Source organism: Perissodus microlepis, chromosome 2, assembly GCF_051167445.1.
Source record: "Perissodus microlepis isolate ML-2025 ecotype Zambia chromosome 2, ASM5116744v1, whole genome shotgun sequence".
In the NCBI taxonomy this organism is placed as follows: domain Eukaryota; kingdom Metazoa; phylum Chordata; class Actinopteri; order Cichliformes; family Cichlidae; genus Perissodus; species Perissodus microlepis.
In genome coordinates this window covers 18352208-18378683 of record NC_140462.1, presented here as the reverse complement: position 1 = coordinate 18378683, position 26476 = coordinate 18352208, and the positions used below count along the sequence as shown (strand labels likewise).

General features: G+C 39.8%; 1 protein-coding gene across 4 annotated transcripts in view; it reads left to right on the top strand.

Annotated features, from left to right (window-relative positions):
• enox2 (ecto-NOX disulfide-thiol exchanger 2) overlaps positions 1-26476 on the top strand; it is a 191027-nt gene that overhangs the window by 58368 nt on the left and 106183 nt on the right. Inside the window, exon 1 of one of the 4 annotated variants that reach the window (XM_084951697.1) lies at positions 740-1347. The exons of 2 other annotated variants lie outside the window; for them this stretch is intronic. In XM_084951697.1, coding sequence (XP_084807823.1) covers positions 1326-1347 — 22 coding nt within the window. In that variant the 5' untranslated portion in view covers positions 740-1325. Of the gene's footprint in view, positions 1-739; positions 1348-1861; positions 1945-26476 lie in introns of those variants that run through there. One more of the 4 variants, XM_084951716.1, reaches the window with a different exon arrangement.

Here is a 26476-nt window from a genome sequence, read left to right as displayed (position 1 = left end):
TCTATAAACATTTGTAGTCTGTTTTGATGATACATAGGCGTAATAATAGGCTGTCCCCCTATCAGCCCATAATAATAATAATAATAATAATGTTCTAAATGGGGACTTCGGGTGTGCATGTTGGATATTTACAGCTCTTTGCATGATATATAAATTATGTAATAACAAATTGGTTCTAAAAGGGGTCTGTATTTATCCAGAGATATTCAGGGCTATATAAAAGCCAGGAAATGTAGAAATTTTAAATAAAGTCTAGTCCTCAGTGGGGTTGTTCACAAACACACACAAGCACACACACAGGTGGAGACATTTCTTACTTTATTAAAGAGATGTAGACTATTTTTCATATCTTCAGAAGCATTTCAGTGAAATACACTTTTTTTCTGAAACCATCATGGAGATGCACAGAAACCTTAGAAACCTGACTGGCTGTAGAAATAAAGAACCTATATATGTATAATCACTTAAGATCACAGATTTGCTGAAAATCTCTTATAGAGATTATAGTAGCAAGTGGAAACCTGCACATTTTTAATAAGAGCATAATCACTTACTAGTTGGACAAGTGCTCTCTTAATGTATTTATTTTAAATTATAAAGATTATCTGCAGCTTCAGCAATGGAAGAGATGCCTCTCACCCAGTCTGCGTGCTAAGTATGGCACTGGAACGGTAATCTTTATGCTTCTCCTCCTCCAACCGGCAAGCTGCAGAATGACACCTTCTTCAAAGCACAGCTGTCAAAAGTTTGGGACAGATTACCTGGCTTTCATGCGCATGTATTGCTTGGGTGAACCTTTAGGAGATTTTTAAATGCAAAGTTGTAAATGTGCATCTTGTCTATCTGGCATTCAGCTCAGCAGCCCCGGTGCGTGTTAGTGATTTCTCTTGTTCGCTTTGAGTGACTTGCCGTAGGGGGGGTAGTTCGGCTTCAGCTCTCCGTGAAAACATCATCATCTCTTGACAGCCCATCATAGCTCGGGCTCGGCTTTATAGCACGGTGAATAGCGGGAGTTTTGCCAGAGACGCTAGCTCCCACGGACACGCTCTCGACCTGAACAGTTCGCCTGCACGCTGCGTGTGTCGGAGGCGAACTGTAGTGTTCCCCTTCAGTCACCAGCCGGGCACGTCGTGAGGGCGGGCTCGCCTGCCGTAGCTAAAAGGTCCCGCTTCGACTAGCTGCTCTCATTGCAGTCCAGTCTGCCGAGCGGAGCGGACTGACTGAGGAACAAGCCCCGTCTCCATTCAAGGATTTTTTCCTCCACCTCATACACTTCGTCCTACAGCACAGGACCGACGGGAACCGCACACCGCCTTCTGTGGACAATGTTTCTCTTGCAGTACACAGGTATACACGCGTCAAGTTTTATTCTACTCCCGGTTATATTAACAGCAGAGATGTTATTTATTTCCCCCCATCTACTTCTTCTGCCGCAGGCTACCGTACAGTGTATTGGCGCACGGCAGTTAGCGCACGTTTTGCCACATTTTGTCGCTCATCTGCGTTATTTGATAGAAGTTATAAAAGCAGGCTTGGGGATTTCCTAGCTGTGTTTAGTCTCTAATTGTCGGGCGTGTACCAGCTTTTGAAACCGCAATAGAAGAGCCGTGCTGCCCGTCTCCACTGTGGTAGCGTTGTTTTTTCGCGTGTCTGAGCATTTGATGTACAATGGGTGAGCTTTATAATGAGAAATGACCTGCAGTATTTCCCTGTGCGGATGTTACAGTTATCACTGTAACGGAGTCGTAGCTCTAATCTGGACTAACCAGATATGCTTTTTTATTGATGGAAGTTTTCAGAATAGATTGAATCCACGCTGACGCCGGATCACTGCTGTTGAATATCGCATATTTTCACATGCCATTCAGTCCGGTTTCTGTTGTGTTTGGGCAGCATCATCGAGCCTGGTGAGACATATTATACTGGATGGGCCTGTCTCGCAGGGTAAGCAAGTTGTTTGGTTTCTTTGCTCCAACAATTAGGATTTCCGTGTCATTTATTCCCTGAATCCCTGCGACACACAAGGAGCTCTGTTTTAAATGGGACATTTTCTCGGGGCTCACAGGATCTAATTAAGAAAGCAATGTTGTTTGAACTCTCACATTAACCTGCTTACTCTGCTTTATTCTGGCAGTCCTCTGTTTATAGTCAGGGTAAATTTGCCACAGATGTCCCACAGCTTTGTTGTTGTTATTGCTGTTGAGTGTTCCAATCTTAATTTTCTGGAACAATGACTTGTCAAAGATTAGTCTCATGTCATTAATTTGCCGTATTTCTGAATGCAGTGAGTGTAGTGACTAAACAAAGCGGTTTCCTGTTGCCCACTGTATATGCAAGAGTAAAGCAAAGTTGGCATACCTGTGAAGAGCAACCATAAATCTGAAATCTTTTATTTAAACATCTTTTAAATGTTTTGGGGTGGTTTTTGTGGTTATTTTATGTCACTATGCAGTGATGAAAAAATAATTAACAGAAGTCTAATAAAACAAATGATGGGGGGGTGCAGGGCAGAGGCTAGTGCTCTTGTCCAGTGAATTAGAGGGTTTTCATTTTTCCGTTATACTCTCTTTTATCTTGCACAGACAGACAGGATCAGTTCCCTTCTCCTATTTCCTACCCTTCCAGAGGCACAAACATCCCTTGAATCAAATTGAGTGAATGGAGGTCGAGTACCTCCCTATGACCACTGGGAGAGAATAGGTCCATCAGGCCTTGTGACAGCCATTTACCTCCACGCTGCTTTAGTCCTCTCTGATCAACTGGCAGAGCATCTTCAGATTGCCTTTAATGGCGTGAGGGAGGGGAGGCACTTTGCTCCCTAGATCTGTCAGAGAGACCGGATTTATAGGTTGTACATAGAGTGCTTGAGAAGCAGCTTAAATATTTCAGCTCTCTTTGGCATTGGATGATAGTGCTGCAGAACAAATTAAGACTGAATACAAAGTGGACTGCTGTATAATGCCAGGAGATTTAGCAACTTTGGAAACTCTTAAATTTTAATTGGTTGCTGCATGACAATTTGCAGTTTCTAAGTGGAGCTCTTATAGCAGTGCTGGCTGACGGAGAGAAAAATGTGACAAAAGACGGGGGAAAAATGAAAAAATATGACTCTTATACGATCGGGAAATGTTTGATATAGTGAAAAACACGACTTCAGTGACAGCCTGACTAAGCAGGAATTTACTTGGTCTCGTCATAAATTGCTCTATGTGTTTGGTAAGTTAAAACGTAGACATCACATAGGATGCTTTCTCTTTGCCTTAGCAATTCAAAGTCAAATCGCATGCCTTAAAAGTGAAAAAAAGGAAACTAAGATAAATACCATAATAACTACACAGGACTATTAAGAAACTCTATGTTGTTATATTTAAGGTGTGCTGGACCTGGAAAAGTAAGCCAGCTGACTAGAGACCTGCTAGTTTATTAATCTTTGTGTCACAGAAATAAGTGTTTGTGGCAATCACGAGCATATCAGTTTAAAATGGAAAAGCAATTGGCTTCAGTTTCATCCACTCTTGCGATAATCTCAGAGAGTCATTTCCTGACTCAGCCGGCCCATTGGAATTCTGTCACCTGACTGCTCCGAGTTGCACTGACAGACAGGTAGGAAGCTCTTTATATTACTGATGAGGAGAGCTGTGCACTCAAAAAGTGTGAGTTCCACTTCAGAAGCTTTGGTAAAGTGTTTGGTGGTGTCTGTTGGGCAAATCTAGCTAGTCTGGGTAGTGCTGCTTGTACAGGCATTATTAATATGGCTCATGTAAATTGAGTTTGAGGACTTGCCAAACATTTTAACTCATTGGTAAGAATCTAAGCATTTTGTAAAACTGGGTGAAAAACCTCACTGGGATCCAGTATTATCTACTTCATGTACTGTATATCACTGTAGTGTGCATCCAGTCAAAAATCGAATAAATAAAAGTAAAGATGGCAACTTTATAGTTTAGAATTCTGGGTTTTTATATATAGAAAGAAATGTTACCATTTTACCTTGCAGAATTATTAGTAAGTTTTTAATATTTGTACTGTTCAAATTTTGCCATGGGCTGCTATTAGATTTTGACCAGTGAGATTATGGTAGTGTTTTTTGTCATTATGGCCAAAAAAGTGTGTGCAGCATTTTGTCCTTGATATGCTCATGTCAAAGTGAAACAATTGGTTTCATTTTCAGCCAGAATTTCAAGGGTTTTCTCTTAAAGGATGTCCTGATGTTCCCTTAGTACACTACAAGAAATGCAGCTGCACTAGGGCCCAGCTGTTTAAATCCTTCTCTCCCTAAACGTAGTCATGTGTTTGGCTTACAGATCTATAAAAGCTCCTACTTTTTTCCTCCCCCAAAGATTCCCATTTACCAATACTAGTAGATGGCGTTGTTGCATTTATCTAAAGAGTGAAAAATATGGATGATCTAGAGAGATATAACTAACCCTACCCGTTTTTCTAAACAGCTGTTGTTTCCTGGGGTTATACTGCTACTTGTGACAACTGATGGCATTAGTATCAAATGACGTTTGTTTGTTTTTTTTAAAAGCTGTATTAGTTTAAAAAAACAGCACTCTAAAACTAATTGGTAAGTTTTAGAGTGCAGAAATGCATAGAAGTTTTCCATAAACCTTATTTGTGGGAAGCACTGTGGATAACAGTGTTTAAAACAACAAACGGCTGCGCGCGCTCGGAGTGCACCAGTGAAGAAAATGCATTCATCATCACAGAGCATGCCGTGAGGAACACCTTCAGGAGGGTGAACACCAGGAAGGCAGCAGGACCAGATGCAATCCCTGGCCGGGTCCTGAGAGCCTGCGCTGACCAGCTAGCACCGGTGTTCACGGAGATCTTCAACCTCTCCCTGGCCCAAGCTGTGGTTCCCACGTGCTTCAAACAGTCCATTATTGTTCCTGTTCCAAAGAAACAACAGCCCGCTTGCCACAATGACTACCGTCCAGTAGCACTGACTTCAATTGTGATGAAGTGTTTTGAAAGACTGATGAGAGATCACATCACTTCTTCACTTCCTGCCACCATCGACTCACTTCAGTTTGCTTACCGGACTAATCGTTCCACAGACGATGCCATATCTCACCTGCTCCACACATCCCTGAGTCACCTGGACACTGGCAGAGGGAATTATGTTAGGATGCTGTTCGTGGACTACAGTTCAGCATTCAACACAATAATTCCCTCTAAGCTTTTCACCAAGTTGACGGATCTAGGACTCAGCTCATCACTGTGTCAGTGGATCCTCAACTTCCTCACAGACAGACCCCAATCAGTGAGGGTGGGAAAACAAGTCTCCCCCTCCATCTCACTCAGCACTGGAGCGCCTCAGGGCTGTGTTTTAAGCCCCCTGCTGTACTCACTGTACACTTATGACTGTGTAGCCACATCAGACACCACCTCCATTGTCAAATTTGCTGACGACACTGCTGTTGTGGGCCTGATCTCCGACAACATCGAGACGGCCTACCTGGAGGAGATTAGGAACCTGGAGACCTGGTGCCAGGAGAATAACCTCCTCCTAAACATCAGCAAGACTAAGGAGCTGATCGTGGACTTCACTACAAAGCAGGCGAGGAATTACAAACCCCTCATCATCAGTGGCACGCCAGTGGAGAGAGTGGACAGTTTCCGATACCTGGGTGTCCACATCACTCAGGACCTGTCATGGTCCTGCCACATCAACACCCTGGTTAAGAAAGCCCGTCAGCGTCTCTTCTTCCTCAGAAGACTTAGAGACTTCCATCTGCCACTGAAGGTGCTCAAGAACTTCTACTCCTGCACCATCGAGAGCGTCCTGACGGCAAACATCTGCACCTGGTTTGGGAACAGCACCAAGCAGGACAGACGAGATCTGCAAAGAGTGGTGCGCTCAGCCGAACGCATCATTCAATCAGAGCTCCCTGACCTGCTGTCCATCTACACCAAGCGGTGCAAGTCCAAAGCTAGGAAGATTATGATGGACCTCTCCCATCCCAACAATGAACTCTTCTCACTGTTGAGGTCTGGGAAGCGCTTCCGCTCCCTTAAGGCCAAAACAGAGAGAATGAGGAGGAGCTTCTTCCCCCAGGCTATTCGGGCCCTGAACCAGGTGTAGGACTGGACTCTCCCACACACGTCACTATAAGACTGGACTCTCACACACATCACATCACCACACGCACCACCACACATTTCCTATAATTCCTATAATCCTATAATTCCTATAATTTATAATCTTTATAATCTTTATAATCTCTTCTGCTATTTGCACATTCTTTACTGTAAATTCCTAAGTTAATTTGTAAATTTTGTAGTGACCTGTAAATTGTAAATATTGTAAAACTTTTTTTCTGTCATTTAATGACCGGGCATTGTACAGCTACAAGCATTTCACCCCCATGTCATACTGTGTATGGTTGTGTGTGTGTGTGACAAATAAAAATTTGAATTTGTTTCATCCTTAACTTTCTGTCTTGAAACAACAAGAGCCGTTCATTAGAAACACATTACAAAGCTCCCAATAGGAAAATGATGTATATCACCTTTTACAAGGTGGGTGGCTACTTTTGTCAAGTTATTTCCTTTCATTCGGTGCTATCACTCCTGCACCCCATCTGTTAGTCTGATGTTTAAGACTGTTGGTGTGGTGACTTGATTGTTTGCCTCACTGCTGGTCCTAAATCTCTGTAGCAGCCTACTGTAGTGTAATGAATGTTGCAAATTCCTGTGTCTAATGCTCACTTGTATGTGCCCTCCAGGAATCCTACTTAACTTAGTCTAAGTGTTCAGCCTCTGATTTACAACAGAAGTACTAAAGTGAAGCTAAAAATCTGTTCAGGTTAAAGAAATGTATATTAGCTTGTGGAAGTTTCCTGTGAGGATCAGCAATGTTGGCAGCAGCCGCAGTTCAACCTGCCATCTGGTATTGAGTAGCTAAGAAAGCTTGACAGCCTGAAAGCAACCAACTCGGGGGCTCCAATGCTATCACCAACAGAGCTCTTCATTACTAATCACTTTCAAGATAAGCAGCCACGCAGAGAACCTTGAAATTGGAGGTAAGGACTTTGCAACAGCAAGTTCAGGAGCTACATGAAAGATGAAGTGAGCCGTCAGACTTATTCTACATTTAAAGTTTGTGAGATGGGATTGTGGCTGCAGTGCTGCTGATTTAAACCCAGCTGACAGTCCCTTTGAGCAGAAGACAAGAGAGTAGTGGTTTGAAGAAGCTGGATTATTCTGTTCACCAGGGAGACGCTGTACAACTTTTCTACGTTTTCATGACTTCTCTCAAAAAACCTATACTGAACACTTACGTCTTCTGCAGTGGTTCAAAAATTCTGTGTAATTTGCAATCCCATGGGAGTTTTGGTAGGCTAAGCCAAAATTTAACAAAGAGATTGGATCCTGTCACTCAAATAATGTTCATGTGCACCCATATTTCACAATGGCTCGCTCTTAAATGTAAACACACTTTCACTTGTGCCGAATCAGTTCAGACCCTTCAAACCAATACTATTTGAACTGACATGGTCTGCATAAAGGGGGAAGAAAGCAGTAGGATTAACAAAGGTCTGGTCAAAAGATTATGCACTGAAAGATAAATTCCAAGAGATTTAAACATGGCAGATATGGAATGGTGATTAATAACAGACAACGTAACTCAAGTTAAATTTATATTGTTCCTAACTTTTATATGTGTTTGTTTGCTTGATTAAGGATAATTGCTTATAAGAACTAATTGGCCAACCTTTGGTTTGTGGACCTTGACATTAGCTTTGTGAACTAAGGTAGCGGTCCCCAACTTTTTTTGCGCCACGGACCGGTTTATGTCCAACAATATTTTGTTGGATATTTTAAGGTGTTGCGGATAAATACAACAAAATAAAACCAGTACCGCTACCAAAAAAAGATGATTTATTCATAACACACGGGAAAAGACCCAGAGAAACAGAGTTAATGATAAAATCATAACAAAATAACGATAAAAAAGATGAAATACCCTGAAAACCATAAATTTCACTCTCGAGAGCCAGTACAGAACAACTCACGGACAGGTACTGGTCCTTGGTCCGTGGGTTGGGGACAGCTGAACTAAGGTGTACACACCAGTCATAATTGACCGGTTAAGCCTTTACAACATTAGGCAGCAGCATCCTAGCGAATACACAAAAAAGTTGTTTATATTGATTCACTGACTGACTGGTCAGGAACTGGAAATGGCTGATTTTTAGCATGCTCTGCCTGGACTGGTGATCATCTAGTGAGTCTCGGATTTCAAGCTGATTTATTTTACACATTAGCATGGAACTTGTCATTAGCATGACATGTCCATGAGGAAAATCGTTTTGGGTACAAGACAAATAGTGATAGCTCTTTTGGGATGTATCATTTCATAGTAATGGAAGATAAGAAAAGACAACTCTGACTGAAATGGTTGTAAAATATTACACTTACCTGGTAATGTGGTACTTCTTGGATAATAATCCTTAGTATTTATTTTCAAGGTATTTTTGCTGTATCAAGCAGGGCCAAAAAAACCCCCAAATACTTCAAAGTAGCAAAATGTATACCATGATGGATCACCAGAGGGATGTAGGACACAAATGTTGTACATCCTGGAAGTTAATTGTGCCCACTGCTGCTTCAGAGATGGTATTACAATAAATCATCTTCTGTACAATTGTACGATAAATCAAGCCACTAAATTTAACTTCTATATCACAGTTCCATTTTATTTGGATTTGTTTTTCTTTAAATGTAAGAATAATGTATTGCATATACTGTGGATTAATTTGGGAGGAGACAAAATTTATTAAAATAAGTTGCATGGTATTTATGTCCCTTTTGCTTCTGTCCTGTGAATCAGTTGTATAGGAGCTGACCCTCTTGGGCAAAATCTGTCCTTCACAGCATCGATATGTTTAACATTTCCCCCATAGCTTAGACCATGGTTCAGCAGTTTGGACCAAAGAACAGGGGTGTCCAGAGATTGCTTGTCTGGAAAGCAGCCATCACTCTACTGTAATAGAGACTGAGAGCTTGGATTTATATGGCTCTTACTTTGGGAAGAAGGATTGGCTTAAGGGGGGGAAGGAGCTTGAAAACAAAATGGTACCAGAATGGATGGACAGAATGTATCCAAGAATGCATTATTAATAGGGTAGCCGAGGTTCTCTGTATTCTGTCTTTTAGGGGCATTTTGCTTCTTGGTGAAGCTCTACAAGGAATAACTGCGTTTTTATGGAATGGTAGAATGGCTATGTAAGACTCGCTAACTTCATATTCTAAGCCATGTTTACATGATTTCTTTACCCTGTGTGGAAATCAAGTTGAAAGACTTGGGATAACCCTGGAATTTTCCATTTGCAAGAGACATTTCTGTGGTGAATTTTTCTTTGGGGTGTTTCTTTCCATTTTGAATCAACAAACACTTACTCAAAGGTCCCCACTGTGTAGAACCTTTTCCTAGCACCAGAGAAGAGAGGGGGGGGAAACCCTATCTGAAATGGAACTGGACCAGCTGAAAATTTGGGTGCTTGAGCTCAAAGGAAGCCCTGTACTTGCATGTTTACTGCACTGAGTCTGGCTAGAGTCAGACCCCCGCTGCTGGATAAATGCAAGGGTTTTTTTTTCTGTACTCAGCACATCTTACTGGCCAATATTAGTTCTGTAGCTTTTTTTTTTTCTGAAGAAAGGTCAGCATTTATGGCAGGATGATACAACACCAGTGTAATATATTTCTTTCTTTCTTTTTTTTCTTTCTTTTTTTTTATACCCAGGAATGTGGTTTAGTTTCCAGTTGGGTTCTTTAAATTATAGCTCCGTCTATTTTGGAACATTGGAATGCCAGTTGAGGTCAGCATTTGGTTGAACCTAAGAACCTAAGAGCGACATGACTGGTGTGAGTTAAATTCAGGACACACACATAGATGGATTAAGTTCACAATTAGACCCTTTACTGGCCTTTTACTTTGGTTTTTAGAGAAATAAATATCCAAAATCTCAACAGTTTATCATTTGATGCAACATGTTGCAGGTTACAAATGTTTAAGTTAAATAAACGCTCATGACATTGTATATGTAATCCACATAAGCAGAGTTGGTCAGGATATCGTTCAGGTAAAGAGTCAGCGTTACTTTGGTAGAGTTCTTGTTATTTCTGAAGAGTTAAAGAAACAAACATACAGAAAAAAAATCCAGAGTATGGACAAAGGTCCTCCATAAGGAGTCCCAAATTTGATCTCTCACTCCAACATCATTCTTGTTTTCTGTAAAAACACAGTGACATTGCTGCTGTTCATTAGCCCGATTTAAGAAAGCATCTCTAGTGTGTTTAAGGCTCAGATTACACCCGTTACCACACTGGCAAAGTGTCAACAAACATTCTTGTGATAATGTGAAAAAGGGACTCAGCAGTTCAGCTTGAGCCATGTGAATTGCCACTGCACCTGTTCTTTGAGTTTTCATGCTTCTCATGAAAGGCGTTTTAGTGAATGCTGGAAAAATGAGCAAATGGAGTGTAACCGAAGCACATACCAAGAAAAATGGTTTATATTAATACGGTACATCTGCAGCAAGGTATGTTTTGTTTTGGCTATCCAGATGAGATGGAGAGAACTGGAGCTACTTGCAGTGCCAGCTTTAAGTGTAAGCATAGATCTTTGCTGTGTGCCATACCCCATCTCTGTTACCTCTTGAATGTAGGGTTTTTTTTTTAATAAGGGAGAAAAATTGCCAAATTCAATCAATGCTTGATTTGAGAGCAATATTGGTGTTGATATGAGCTGAGAGTTGTTAGATAAAGGTCCAAGGACTGAAAAGCTTCTGTATGAAGTCATAAATCATCAGGATTGCCCATGAAACTGCTGTTTCAGTCAGACATTTAAGACATGAAACAAGTCGATACCAGTATCTTCATTGATGCTTGATGGACATTTTTTATTTGATTAAAATGTTGATAAAGACTTTTAAGGAATATCCAAAAGCAGGATTATGTTGGCTTTAAAGAAATGTAGCTTGATATGTCTACACATCTTTAAATACTTGTTGATTTTGTTTTCTGTCAGTCCCAAAAATTGATAGTTGTTTCTCTTTTTGGCTTTGCACAGTTCATATAGCGTTCTTTGCTGATGTAAATTCAAAAATTAATTAACATAATCATTCCTAGATGCTTAGTGGTGTTCGAAGTGGAAGCTGTGACCTTTGGGACATATGCTGACAACAGCTGACTTAACAGCAGGGCACTGAATACAGCCATTACAGACAGAGAGGTAATTGAATTCACAAATCACCATGGCTCTAGGTTTATGGTGGCATTGGACTTTATGGCTCATATGTCAGAAGCTGGTAGGCAGTTTGTCAGAGGAGGCTTGGTAGGAACAAGAAGGTGGTGAATGGACGACCATCTGAACCTCGCTTCAGGGTGGCTCCTAAAACAGCTCTTCCAAAAGAAATCCTGTTAAATATTATAGCTTTTTATATAGCTTATTGAAATGGGCCAAAATATGATTCATGGCTTCTTTGTGTCCTGTTTTCTTTGATTGAAATTGTCCTTCTTACTGCCTTCTTGTAGTATTTTCCTTTTATCCTGCCCCTCGTTGTTCTTTATTTCTTCAAATATCAGTTTCTCCTCCTTTTTCGTTTTGCTTTCCTTGAAGGCAAAGTCAAATGTATCTAATGCAACAGGGTGGCTGATGATAAAGTGTGTGTATATGTTTGAAACTGGGTGTGAGGAATAGCTAAGAAGAATCTTTTCCCTGCCTTCCTCTCAGAAAGCTAAAACATACAGCAGGTTCTCAGTCATGCTTTCTGTGCCTGTCCCAACAGAAGTCGAAGAGGTGGATCGATATGAAGATTAATTATTGTGTCCATCTTGAGGGTTGCACCGATAGCCTGTATTTTTTCTGGCCGCTAGTGAGCACCCAAATGCTTCCCTTTTTGACAAGCGTTGAAGCCTTAGCTTGTTAGTGTGGTCTGTGGACCAAAGCTGCACTGAGAGAAAATTGGACCAGGCTCCAGGGGTAACTCGTTGAGGCTCAGTGCAGCTCAGCTTAGCACCATCACCAGGCAAACCAGGGGTCCCGCAGCATTTTCTGGGCTTATTGTAACCTCCTGGATATTAGGTATTAGGTTAACCGTTCTCTAAGGTATCAAAAGGGGAGGAATATCCTGTGGGCTATAGTGAAAAGATGGCTTTCTCCTGAGCTCACTGCATTTTTTTCAAGAAACAACTCCAGGCTAAGAATATTTATAATCTTATGTGCAAGCCCATAATTACTTGAAGTAGAAATGACTCCTTATGTACACTGCAGTGGATCACTCTCCTTCTAATTATTTAGCAGGAGTTTGTGCAATTTATCAGTGCTTCTTTTTTTCTTTTCTTTTTTTTAAGCATTTTGATGTATTGTATTTTGAAATGTCTAGTATGTCATGCCAATAAATCAACAGCATGTGTTTTGAGTATAAGCCTGAACTGCCTTTACAGGAAGAATTTGCCGACAGCAGAATGATAAATTTCCCTGTTGAAGTCCAATGGAGCATTTTAGTTTGATAAAGATTCAAGTTTGTCAAACTAAAATGCTCCATTGGACTTCAACAGGGAAGTCCAATGGAGCATTTGGACTTCCCTGTTCTCTGATGACAGATGAACTTGAATCCGTCACAAGTAGGTGTCACTGGGAGATGTCGGGAGCGATTATGTCGCTCCAAGCAATCACTGGTTAGACTGAGGAAGATGATAATGGAAAACATTGTCAAAGTAACCAACAATCTATCTTTCGATTGGGTCCCCCCAGAAAGATTTGTGCATCCTTATGAGTTGATTGTGATGTGTACTCTCAAAATGTGCCTGTGATTATCTTTTTTATAATTCACATCCATCTATAGGAAGTGCTACCTTAATGGATTGATTTTTCCAGATTTAAAGAATGTAAAGTCTTAAAAAGCAAAAGCATGAAACAGTAAAAGTCTCTGGCTTTGATTTCATACTGTATCTAGTTTTGTCCAGAGCGCCCACGTAGTACATTCTTGAATTGTACATGCAGGAGTCATACATTATGCAGAAGAGCTTGTCAAGTCCCTCACTTCAGTCTAATCTTGATTGGACTGTTCAAAATGTAATATAATGACAGTAATTCTGCAGTGTAGAAAAACTTGTCCAGTTCTAGTTAATTAAGGAAAAGTGTTGAAGTCTAATCTCTGAAGGATGATACAGTTAAGAAATGCTTATACGAACAGTGACTTTTGTAAGTACATTAGTACTAAAGTATATTTTGTGTTAGTGACATGTTAACTTTGACATTACAATGTTTTGACTCTCCTTTACTATTCCTACTCAGAATTTCACATTATTTTGTGGTTATTTCACTGTTGCAAACTGTCATTCTTGTCACACTCTGTTGCATAGAAACAGAAAATATTGTTTGCGGGAACTTTGAGACACGGCGCTCATCTTTACTTGCCAGTCGACACACAATTGCACTTTCAAATCACTGCTGGAATGAAGTTGTCAGCACTAAGAATGGTGAGGACAGCTGAATGCGTGACTGCGCACACATACTTGGGCGCTTTGTTGGTGTGTTTGCTCTGTCTGTATCGAAATGTGTACTGTTGGAATCGAGAGCACAGCATGTCAATCTCCTCCTATTTGCGTTTGCATTCAGAGATTGAAGATTTACAGAATGGAAATAAAATGACTATTAAGTCACTATGTGTGAGGATGTAGCAAATAATTCTATTCACTATTTGTTACTGTAACATTATATTCTTAATTAAATGCGAAGAAGTAATAAAAATAAAAAATGCAAAAGTTGTCATTTTTGTCCAATGAACTGAATTTTTATTCCATACTCGAAGAAAAGGTCAGTTCATGTAATGCGTCTATCAAGAGTAAGAAGACAAAATTATGTTCTGGATGTTGACCCAGAGTTTCAGCTAACCTTAACGGATACTACAATAATAAAAAGGTGCATAAAGTTCTTTCTCTTTTGATGAAAGCATAAAATATATACCACAAGTTTCACAGGCATGGATTAAACCTAGTCCCAGACTGAGAAAAGTTCAATGAAAATTTCTAATGATCAAAGTTTAGAGTCTAGGAATAGGTTTAATTATTTCTTGGGCTCTTAAGTATAAGGGTGAGGAGGGTCTGCTAAGAGCAAGACCACTGTTTAGTATTTTCGTGATGGAACTGAAGTTCGGTAATGATTTGCACATTTTTCTTATAGTTTTAAATAGTCTGTCATTGCCACCTTGCGCTTGTCACACCATATTCTTTCCTTTTTTCCTCTTTCATCATTTTAGTCATTAATAACAGTGTAACTACAGTCTCCAGTCTGCATGCTCTGATGAGTGATGGATGGATAGACGGCACAAAGAGAGACAGAAGAGAACAAAGAAAGCACACAGGAGTGGAGCCAGGCTCAGCCAAATCATAGCCTCCAGTGCTATCCTCTTGCAAGATCTATGGGGCTTCATTTGTTTGTGCCGTTTTGGTAATTAAACAGGGGAGGCCCACTCAGTGGAGTCTGGCTGCTGGCTTAGTTTCTCTACCCTAATCTTCCCATAAGACCAGATAATTAATGGTGGAATGGCAGGAGTGCCCACAGTCCTTCTGTTAATGGAAGGGATTCATCTTGTTTGCTCAACTTACTCCATGTTTCTTTATTCAGAGCTTGGCCATGGTGTCATCGCTTTGGTGGACGAGGATATTGAGACTTGGTATCTGTCCAGACATCTAATGAGAAATGATAGTGTGGCAGCATGGCATAGACGGGGATATTTTCAGCCAAGACTTATCCTTCATCTTTGGTGTCAGACTTTATCAGTGTTGTTTGTTTTACCCACATGTTATATGGATCATGAGTGGAGTGCTTAAAGTTTATTTATAGTTTATTGCACATGTTAAAAGCTATGGTTTGTGACTTCACTGTGGCACTCAGCCTCAAGCCAGTTGGTTCTTCCCAGGGGAGAGAATCAGAGTAACTCACCATATGACAAGATGTTGTCCACATCTTGATGGTAATGCAGTGATTCTGAAATATTTATCTGCAACTGAAGAAGGAAGTAATACTTGTACAAAGTCAAAGTATTTATTTATTTACTGTACTATAGTATAGTGCTATTATTTAGTTTCAATTTAGGTGCAAATTTTGATAATTTTATCCCAACTGTTCTGTTTTTTTTTTTTTCAGTTAGTTTCTTTTTTTCTTTAACTGCAACTTCTACTTACTTTACCCTGATTCTTTTCATTAGCACCACACAAGGAGTGATAAATGGATCAGTATCAGCATTTATAACTGTCAATAAATTAAAAGTCTAATAATAAAGCAGAGATGGGAGAAGCAAGTATCATTCAGAAGTAATGCATTTCTTGGACTATTTTCAGCTATGGGTTAATATGCGTTTTAAGTAAGTCATGTATATGAGATTGGTGTGTTACCAGTGCGCTAGTGTTGCTCATTTATGTGTTGTTGTGAACACAAATAGGTCTGGTTACTGAAGATAGCTATAACCGTTATATCAGTTAAGAAAGAAATATTTATGGATTTTGATCTTATAGTTTTTGTTCACAGTAAAAGCTATATAAAATATTACTGAGCATTGTCTTTAAAGGCTACCCTTTTGTAGTGTGATTTCTGAACTCTGTAGAAACGAATGTGTGCATATAAATTACAAGAATCTGTAGCCAAAGAACAAAACTTTATATACTGGATTTGCTGAAATGTAATCGCAAAACCATCAGCTGGTTAGGCTGTGATTTCGCCATTTATTTGCTTTGTTTATGTGCATTCATAAGTGGCAGCAAAAATGACTACTCAACAGGTATGTGAATTGCCAAGCAAGAGGTCTTCTGCTTTCTTATTTTTTCTGGCAAATCACTGCATTACTTGGCACATAACCTTGATCTGTAGAGCAGTGGTTTTGCGTATGTTGTGAGAGCAAATTTGTTTCCAAACTTGACGTCATATTCATTTCTGTTTGTTTATTCATGGTCATAATTAGGTGACACATTTTTTCTATGACTCAGATACATGCGTCACCATGCAGGCACACAAGATAAACAAACTGAAAATCTGAATTGGAAAACATTTTTTAAACTTATTTAATTTTATTTCATTCATTAGTTAGATTTAACTAATGCTGGTCTCTGTGTCCCTGGATATTACCACATTTAATCTGTATTCATTTCCTGTTATTGACAAATGTTGGACTGAGTATGCCCTGTGATGCACAGGAGGTGGACATGTAGCCTGCAGGTAAACAGAGCTGTGAGGAAATAAGAGCTATGCCCATGGTGGAAGTGTTCCTGTGGGAAACTAGCTGCTCAAGTCTCCCCTGAAGCAATATTTTGACAAAGGCTTTTAAAGAGCCGAGCTGTCAGCTTTGGCTTCCTGACCAGGCCCTCATTAGCTAACACCACCACCAAAAGAACAGGCTGATAGAGACGCCTCCTCAGCAGCACTCGAGAAAATGCCTTTCTAACTGCAAATTAATTTTGAATTGGGGATTCATGGGCGAGAACAAGGTGGGGAGCACTGGTGAAGTGGGCTTCTCTGTATGAGTGACATGTCACACAAATTCTCATTAATGTGGATCTAGCAGAGAACTTAATCCCCAGGAGCTGCTTAAAGGTAAACAGAACAGTATGGAGATTAGAAGCTGACATTTTTTGGGGAAGATCCTGTGCATTATGGGATTCCTGTGGGATTCCCGCTGGATGGGAGTCAGTTTCACTATTCATTACATGACTCCGACAGGACAGGGAAAAAAATTCATTGGGAACCTAGAGGACAGGAATAAAGAAGCTGTGTGTCTCTTGCGGTTGCTGGTCAGTCACTGTTGAAGATTGATGGCTTCATCATGCATCTACAAACTCCAGATGCCATCAGTGTATTCTGGAGTGACCTGATAAAACCATATGCACTACTTTTAAGTTATCTTTAGTAGTTGCCAAATGCAACACTGACTTGGGGATAATTGCCTTTCACAGATGTAAAATGCTGAAAAGCGCAAGGTGCCAGACGTAAGATGATAACATATCATTGAAATCATTATATTTCTTAAAGTCTCTCAGTGCCAGCATTTATTAATGCTTAGCGTGGACCTCTGAGGAATTCAGACCAATGGTATGGAACTGGGTCTTATGCAGACAGGATTAGAGTTCAGCTCTAGTCCATCAGAATCCAGAAATAGCTCTGGGACGGCTGCTCTGGGACGGTGTTGATATTAGGAGGCTTCGAGGTATTTAGAGATCTGTCCATGTTGGGGTTTCACTAAGACAGGTTCTATATAATGAAAAGTCTTTGCTAATCTGTCTGTAATTCTTCCACAAATCATTGGTGCATAAGTAGATTATCTTGTCTATCCCCTAAAATCCATTTACTATTCAAGTTTTAAAATCTAGAGCCTTCTTCCCAATAAGTTTAGACTGCACCTGTTTGCATGCCTGAGGTAATTTAATGTTCCACATTAAAAACAAGCAATGCTAATTTCCCCTCAGTAATCTCTTGTTTGACATCCTTCTCAGCAGCCCTGTTTATAAACTAAACAAACCTACCGAACCCATTTACTTAAAATCCTATGCATGTAGTGCTGTGTATAAAAATTCTGATTGGGTTAAAGTGTAATAGTCTAAGTGTATGGCTATTATTTTGTATGATGAAAAGTACCTTCCTCATCATGGCAGATAAATATTTATCCCAAGATAGAGATTGTTGTTCGTGTGACTTTGAATTTTCACAAAAAGCAAAAAAGAAAAGCAGAAAAAGAAACAGTTGTGCCTGCATGGAATTAGAACTACAACCCAGCCCTATTAATATGATTGAATGATAATACATTGATTTTACATCAATGCCATATTGAATGTATTGAGAAGAAAGCTACTTGGGTTCATCTTGGTGTCAAATATGTATAATTCATGAATTACACAGAAAAGCATCAGAGATGGAAAGAAAATAAAACACAGTACTGGGTGTAGACAGAACCGTGCAACTGCTTCTTCACTTTCACAAGTACTCTATTGATTGAGAAGGAGATTGCAATTGATTGAAAGTCTGAAATCACTGAATCACTCCAGTTAAAATCAGGCTTCTCCTCTTCTATTTCAATGATAATGCATTCTGCACAGCACACGAGTAATGTTCTGTGGCAGCCTGGCAAGTTTATCTTTGATGAAAACAAAGGTATTATACACAAATTTAAACCCACCTGCTAAATATGCTTTCAGTCCGCTTTGTGCCACTAAAGCAGCTCAGGCACCCAGAGGATCCTTCCTGGGTGGAGGTCCCAGTGGATCAGGCTTGTTCCGGCGCAACCCGTGGATGCTTAATCAGATTGGGATCTGGGGAATTTGGAGAAGAGGTCAGTGCCTTGGGCTTTTCTGCAGGCTGTTCCAGAGCAGTTTTGAGGTGTGGCAAGGTGCCTTGATCTGCTTTTGCCAGATGTTGGTACATGGATGCACTGTATGTTTTAGATGGAAGTGGGAATCTTTATTCATTATAGTGGTTGACAGGCTCTCTGTTAGGCTTAGTTGCCTCATCTATAGTTGCATAAATGTGATCTATAAACCCCTAATTGCCTTTGCCTGATCTCCTCTATGGCTATCCCTTTTACTGTCTGCAAAGGTCATTTCCTGTCCCATATCTGTATTATTCATTAGGGAGGCTCAGCCATTGCGAAAAAGGAAAAATACTGGGAGGATATTTGCAATATTGTCATTCAGTTTATCCGTCAAATTATCGAAAGCAAGCTGGTCCCTGAGAGATGGTTTGAATGTGCAAACAGCTGGGAATGTACAGCTGACTTCACAGAGGTCAGCAGAAGGCTATCCAAGCTCTAAAGGCTGCTGTGAAACATTTTTATGAATCAACTCCTGCACTAGAATTAGGTCAGAATTAGAAGAGAAATTAGAGATGAGCCATGGAAGTTTGTGTCTGTGTGGAGCAGAGACTCCCACCTACCTTATTTGGTACACTTGTGAAATATAGTGCAATCCAATATTTTTGAATAAGAATAAGAGGACCTGAATAAAACTAATTAATCTAAACTGTCGTCTACTCACAGTTTAGCTTGAGTTAACATCAGAGGACGAAAGATCCTGTTGGCCAAAGGCATCTATAAGAAGTAAAAGTCTGAAAAGTTACTGTAATTAACCTGTAGAATGACTGTCAATGGTGTACTTTGTACTTTCCCATTGTAGTGTACATTTCAGTGGTTTTCTGTAATGTTACCGATCTCCGACCTGTATCCCCATGTGATGTCTGTGTTGTGTGTGTAAGGTCGGGGGGCGGGTCCATTCCACTGCAGGGCAACCTGCATGTGGCGAATAAAGCTGATTGATTGATTGGCTTGCAGCTGCCTTGTCACCTGGTCTGCTTTTGGTTGTCCATGAACAAGGTGTCAGTTGATTGTTGGCTTTGGTTCGCCATTGCTCGCCCTGTAGCTGCTGTGCAGGTCTCCGAGCCATGCAAATCTGCTGCTGCCAAGGACTGTGATGCCCCAGGCAGTTTATGGTGGAGGCTGCAAGCCGGCAGGCATAGGCGATTATCCTGGTAAGCCAAGCTTTAGAGCAAAAAACACACCCATAGTCTGGGCCTAACTACAGTGTATTTGTTTTTCATTTGAAATTTTCAATGAAATCTTATTTATTTATTTATTTATTTCACATTAGAAATTAAGAAGTACATGGTGTTTAAGCTGGTGAACAATCATGCTTAAATAATCCAGATTTACAACATTTGTTTTGACAGTTTAAAAAAAAAAAAATGATGAAAACGTCCAAACAAAGCAGAGCCTTTGATTCCTCTAGATTTCTCAGTTGCAGCTCATAAAGTGACTGGTGAGTGTGAAGGAGCATGGACCTCAGCTGCATTGTTTACACATTTCCCATAAGTACTGTTAGAAAAATCAGAGCAACTGACTCAACATATGGAAAAAAAAAATGTGTGGCAGACAGCTCACTAGCTCACTGTAACTGAATCATGTATATATGTTTTTGGCAATGAACAGTTTATGAAGCAGACTTTTTGAAGCTGATACTCTCAATAGTTTTGTTCTCATTTTTTTCTCCATTGGTAAACTTAAATTACATATAATACAGGATTTACTTGTTGTGAAGTTTTTATATTTGCAAAGTGCATGAAAGGAAGGTGAGCTGATACTCTTGGGGAGAAAATGAACAGATAGCATGGTCTATTTACAGGCAGTTTTTACAACAACTACTTAAGGAATATTTCTTAAAGAAGTTTTGGCTTGTGCGCAAAGATGCCAGGCACTTGTTGGCAAGGGAGATGAGCAATGAGTAGAAACATTTGACAAAGTAAAGCTCCGATCAAACATCAGTGGGTAGCAACACAGTTTCTTCTGTAGCCTAGAGATCTATAGACTGTTGTGTCACTATTTAAACTTGATTACTATAAGACTTATGGTAATCAAGTTCATGATAATAATGTAATTTATGGGGTATGTGGAGTCCTAAGGAATAAGCACCCCTTGTGTATGACAAATCCCTACATTCAAAAACTGACCAGTAACCTGAGAAATAGTTTAGTAGCTAAAATAACAACATTATGGATTATTGTGGATTTTGCTTCACATTCACTTTCTGATTATTCTGTCAAACTGGCTTGGTAATACAAATAGTTTGCCTGCCATCCACTATTACACTCAGCTACAGCTGGCCAAAGTGACACATCAGCATCAGTATCGTCATCAGCTAACTGAGTATTTAGCAGTGCCGTCAACATTAAACCTGTTACTACTGTAAAATTGGCTTTATTCCATCATCTATCTTATTTACAGCATTTTTATAAAAGGGTGTATACATCCTTTCTGAAAAACACTAGCTAATGGTGTACTCTTGCCATCTCCAACAAAACTTTATGCTTACTATTCTTCCTGCGGTGGCATATTTTGTTAGTGAAGTTTGCACCAGGGGTCACATTAAAAAGATGATTCACTTTGGCCTTTGTCACAGTGTTTCTCTCTTTTTAAATGAGTCAGAGCTTATCTTTAGCATGCATCAGTGGAAACCCAAGGCATTTGAATAAATCAAATAACTCACAGAGTTCCTAAGTGGGTGTTTACTTGACTGAGTGCAACCCATTGTGACCCCGACAGCTCCCAGCCTCCCCAAATTAAAACAAAGATGTTTTGCGCTCTCGTGCCCTACTTCAGCTGTTTTTTTTATTTGTGCCTCAAATATCAGCGTGGCAGCATTTGGAAGAGATTCTCCCTGACTTGTTCCCTGGTCATTTCGGAATGAGGTTTCTCTTGCTCCACTGAATAAATCCTTCTGGCACGCTAAAACCCTCTTTTCCACAAACACCTTCTCTCCCATTTGCCATTGACAAAACAGCAAGAGACTTCAGACAATGAGTGCTGACATTTTCTGCCACAGGGTCCATTAGCACTGTCATGTGTGACTAAATACTGTTTTTTTTTTTTTTTTTTTTTTTGGGGGGGGGTTGTTTTTTTGCATTCACAGCTCCAAATGTTAGAATGTCTGTACTGAGTAAGGATAAAACAGCACAAAAATTCCAGACTGTGCGGATGACTTAAATGTGCAGTATCATAGCATTTTATTTATTTATTTATGTATTTTCTCTGCTGTGAATCTTGGTGTTCACTTTGAATCTGTAATATTGTTGGCAAACACGGCAAACAAAACACACACTTTTTTTTTTTCTACCAGCCTGTCAGGAAAAAACTGATAATTTGTTCCCATTCAGTCAATGGAAAATGTCAGATAAACAGTTTAACGACTATATAACGGTATATTTGCACCAACAAGGTGATTCCCAAAGAGTTACTAGCCAGAAAAATGGCATATCTGGCATTGGTGTGTAGTGTGTCCTTAAAAAATAATCAGAAACTGGACAAGTTGAGCATAGAAGTGGCAGACCTTAAAAAAAGAGACTTCTCTACTGCAGATGAAAGTATCTGAAAATCATATCCTTAAGAAATAGGAAAAAAAAATCCAGCAAAGACCTGATGCAGGAATGAACAGATGCGTCTGGCTCTTCAGTTGACAAATCCACAGTTCCCTGAAGCCTCATCAGAAATGGCCTCAGTGGAAAGGTGACTGTCAAGAAGGATGCAACAAAAAGAACCGGGCAGAAGTATGTCAAATTACACATTTGGACTGAAATCGGTGGTAACAGGTCTTATAGAGTGATGAATCCAAACACTTCTGTTATATTCTTAGCATATCGCTGTTAAAATGTGCGGAGAAGTTCAAGGGAGAAGTAGACGGTAAGCATCCACCCATTGGTGTTGGGGATTTTGTCAAGATTGATTGAATTATGAACACAGAAAAGTACATCAGATTTTGATCTACCATGCAATACCATCTAAAAAACATTGAATTGGCTTCATTTTCTCTCTCTCTCTTTGTACAAATTAGTTTGTACAAAAGGTCATTGAACCACATTTGAATCCCAAAAAATGTTACATACTGTACTGAAGGGACACAAAGGCAAGGGCAAAAAGCCTGGTGTGACAGGGAGATTCAAGACACCACAACCATAAAAATGGGCATAATGGGACTGACATTCACACAGTGTTCCCAAGAAGTCATTTGTAAATGGAAAAAAGACACCATGAGAGAATTTTTAACAACCTTTTTTTTTTTTTTTTTTTTTTTCTACATATCGTCAGATGACTTTGCCTTTTCTTTCTTTCTGACACCTTCAAACCTATTTTTAGTAATGTCGCTACCGTCATAGATCAGAACAATTATTTTTATCTGTATTCATATTAAATGGAACAGTTTCCCAGAGCTACAAAAATAAAACTTGAGTTCTTGTAAGCCATAGTTTAAATTCAGATTACGTTAATGTGATATTGTGGTTATGGTTTAGATTTACTTGCACTAGATGCTTTTCAGATAGTTACTACTGGATTATCTTTACATAGGGGGTGTGGCAAGTGAAATCACTTAGCAGTATGTCATGTCATACCATGGCTCAGTAGATCTGCAATAAGAAATTCCCAGCTGTTGAGTTTTTGAACTAGGATTCAGACTGCTATGTCTTTTGGTGGTAGTTGTAACAGCTGAAAGTAAAAATTACTATTGCTTCTAATCAGCAGTTATAAAAAGGCAGAATGTGTGTCCTACTGAATCGTGATCAGCATTAGTCCCTGCTCTGAGGATGAGAGCAAGCTGGACCAGCATTTAAAGCTCCGACTCCTGGAGAATGACAAGTAGCCATCTGGTAATTCTCCTCTTCAGACCTGTACGGTAGCTACATCCCAAAATAGCATCAAAGGCAAAGAATTGTCTTTTGAAAATGGGCTGTTCTGGAGCTAGACAGATCTCACTTGAATTGTCACTCAGGGGGTCTGATGCAGTTGGACACCGATTCAGTTGCACTCATTTTGTCATTTCAGAGAGGGAAGAGAGCGGAAGCTGCACGCACAAGACAAACAATACAAACAAGTGTGGGGCACTTTTTACAAGTATTAATTGACACACAAGGGAATAAGACTTCTTATCTACTCTTCTTGAAACCAAGTACTGCCTCTGGGATGTTCTGAAGAGTACTGATGAGGTGTGGGTGTGCTTTTCAAAAATGTGCTTAACATGGTTTCCAAAGAAATCTAAAGTTGTGACGCCAGCTGAGTCAAGAAAACTAATTTTTTAGGATGGTTGTAAGTTGATTTAGGCTAATCATTCTCATTTTCGTGTACTACTGGCTGTAGGGGCCGAACTTCCATTGTATTTTGATCATATTGCCTTTTTTAAACAGTAACTTGTCACCATTCATTATCTTTATGGATTATTACAGGCATCAGCTCTATCTCCTTTGATTAATTACTATTCTCCAAGTGCATTTAATCAAGAAACAAATTATAACCGCTTTGTAAGAAATACTGTCTATATGGAAGCCATCACGATGGCCTTAGGTTACATCAGTATTCAATGAAACGACAATGAAACTGAGAACTTTCCTTTGAAAATTATTGCAGTAAATACTCCTGTGACCCTTTTACTCAAGGCAAGCAAGATCTCTGGCCTTATTTTGGTTCTTCAGGGGCTTTGTGACAAACAATGACATTAACAATGTAGGAATTTAATGACAGAACTACTTAGATTTTCATTTTAAAATAAACTCTGACCTCTTTCTCTGGTATTTCTTCCTAGTCTCCATTTCCTGTGCCTAATTTATTCTCTTTTCTTCTTAGCTTTTAATTATTGATAAGGCTAGATAATGGTTAGTTCCTCCAATATGCAAAAGTGATATAGTTTTACATGGACAAAGGCTACTGAAAGAGAAAAGTTGGACTTGTGCAATCGAAGGCAAAAAGCTAGAGAGCAGGACACATCTTGCGGCTTTTAAAAGCTTTTGTCAGCGCTGGCAGCTGCTCATCATAAATCTCCTCTGTCCTCTGTTTCTATCCTTTCCCTTGCAAGTACAATATATACTCGGGTCCGAAACAAATTATAGAGCAGCTAAGATTTCAGAACGGACGGGATATTCTTTGCAGGAATGAGTCAATCCTTGCTATTAAGGAGCATTCATCTTCTCTGTACATGGTGGCAGACACCAACCAAAGTGTGCATTGCTAATGAGAGCAATCTGGCAGACTTCTTCATATTGCGCAAGTTAAGATCACTATGAATATTTAGATCTCAGAAAATAAACCAAATCTCCTGATGTGACCTCGGCACAGAATGGCCATATAGCGAGTTGAGCCAAGTATGCTTTAAAGGTGACCGTTTTCAGCCAGTAATGTCCAAACTCAAACACACGCAGCTCTACGTGTGCCATTGTAGAAGTATGTTGGAGCCAGCGAGCACCTCATTAGTCAGCTCTCTGGAACACAAAAACACATCACCATAGGCTGGATGATTTTCTGACAGACTGCTAATAGCGTTGACGCCTGTTTAAGGAAAGGGTGAGTGTTTCCAAAGTCATTAGCATATGAGTGCCAGTGCCAGTCATAATGCATGCCATGCCGTAATAATGATACAGCAGTTGCCTACATAGCCAAGATATCCTTAGTAGTGGAGCCTAATTGTTGATGGCTTGATGTGGCCATACCCCACATGCATTAAAGTATCCTGTCTTTCAAAGGAGTGAACAGATGGTAAGGGCTTAGACATTTTGTGGCCTTGAGGACAGTAGAAAAGAACGGGTCTCTTGGGAGAAACCTACATTTTAACTTCATCGCCTTTTAGATTTATTTGACCAATGTTATGCAGTGGTCTCAAAGGACATTCCACATGCATGAGCGTGTGTGTATGTGTATGAGCTAACGTGACCTTATCAGCTGCTGTGTTGTCTTGTTAACACACACGCATGCACGAGTGCACACGCACACACAAACAACCGCATGCACTGACTGCATTGCAGAAAGGGCATAGGCCTCTGACAGTAGAAAGCGGATTAGACTGCAAACCAAAGATTCTTAGTGAGTTTAATGGAATAGAGATGAGTGGATGGGAGATTTAAATAAATTAACCTTCAGTGAATCCCTTGAGGCTTGGAGAATGACAGAGGGGGTCTGAGGAGGATTTTTTTTTTTTTTTTTTAACTTGCTACTGATTTAATGAATAGTCATGACATTACAGGGAGCTTGTATTCCTCAATTTGAATGCAAACTTGAGACTGTTTGAAGCACAGCTCAAGTGAGCACCGCAAATATGGGCAAGCGCGTAAATGTATTTTCCCTCCCTAAACATTAATAACCTGATCCATTTTTTGCCACAGTTTGAGCTCCATATGCCAACTTATTATTAGTGTTTATTTTGCATGCAGAAATGGGTGATGTTTATAAATGCACTATGAGATATTCTGGTGCTGGCATCTTTTTAAAATGTCATCACAACATCAGGGAATACATTGACCTTTACTAAACTCCCAGCCATAAGAACATAATTCTTTCTACGTACTTATCACGATATTAACCCTGATTGGTGTCTCTGACATTTACTTAAAGATGCAAAAAGCTGAATATCCTAGATATCATTTTTTAGGAGGATACTATAATCACTATAGCCAAATTACATCTTTAAACTGCATTGGCAGTTTAAACTAGTCTTATTTTTGTCTAGTTTGGATAGCAAAAAAACTTACGTTATTATTATTCAAACCGTCTTTTAAATGTCTTTTTTTTTCTGAGCTATGTTGTTGAAGTGTCATGCATCTTGCTACTACACCCCCAAATCTGTAGGAAATGTAAGTGTAGTGCACAACCACAAGGTCTGTATACTGAAACTTTGTCAGCTTCAGAATGTACAGTAAGGTCCCATAGAGCACATATCACACTGACTGTGTACAACCAAGCTGATAGATTACCCAGCGGAAATCTTCTGTCTTAATTTGACAGGTCTCCATGGAAACGGGCGTACATAACAGCATCATGTACAATCTCCAGTTGGTAGAAGCCCCCTTGGGTAACGGTGTCACTGTGCCCTCCATATTCACCGTAATCAATTTTCTGCCAGACGTCCTCCCATCCCGCCTTGAGTTGCTGAAGCTGCATCAGGCCAGGCTGC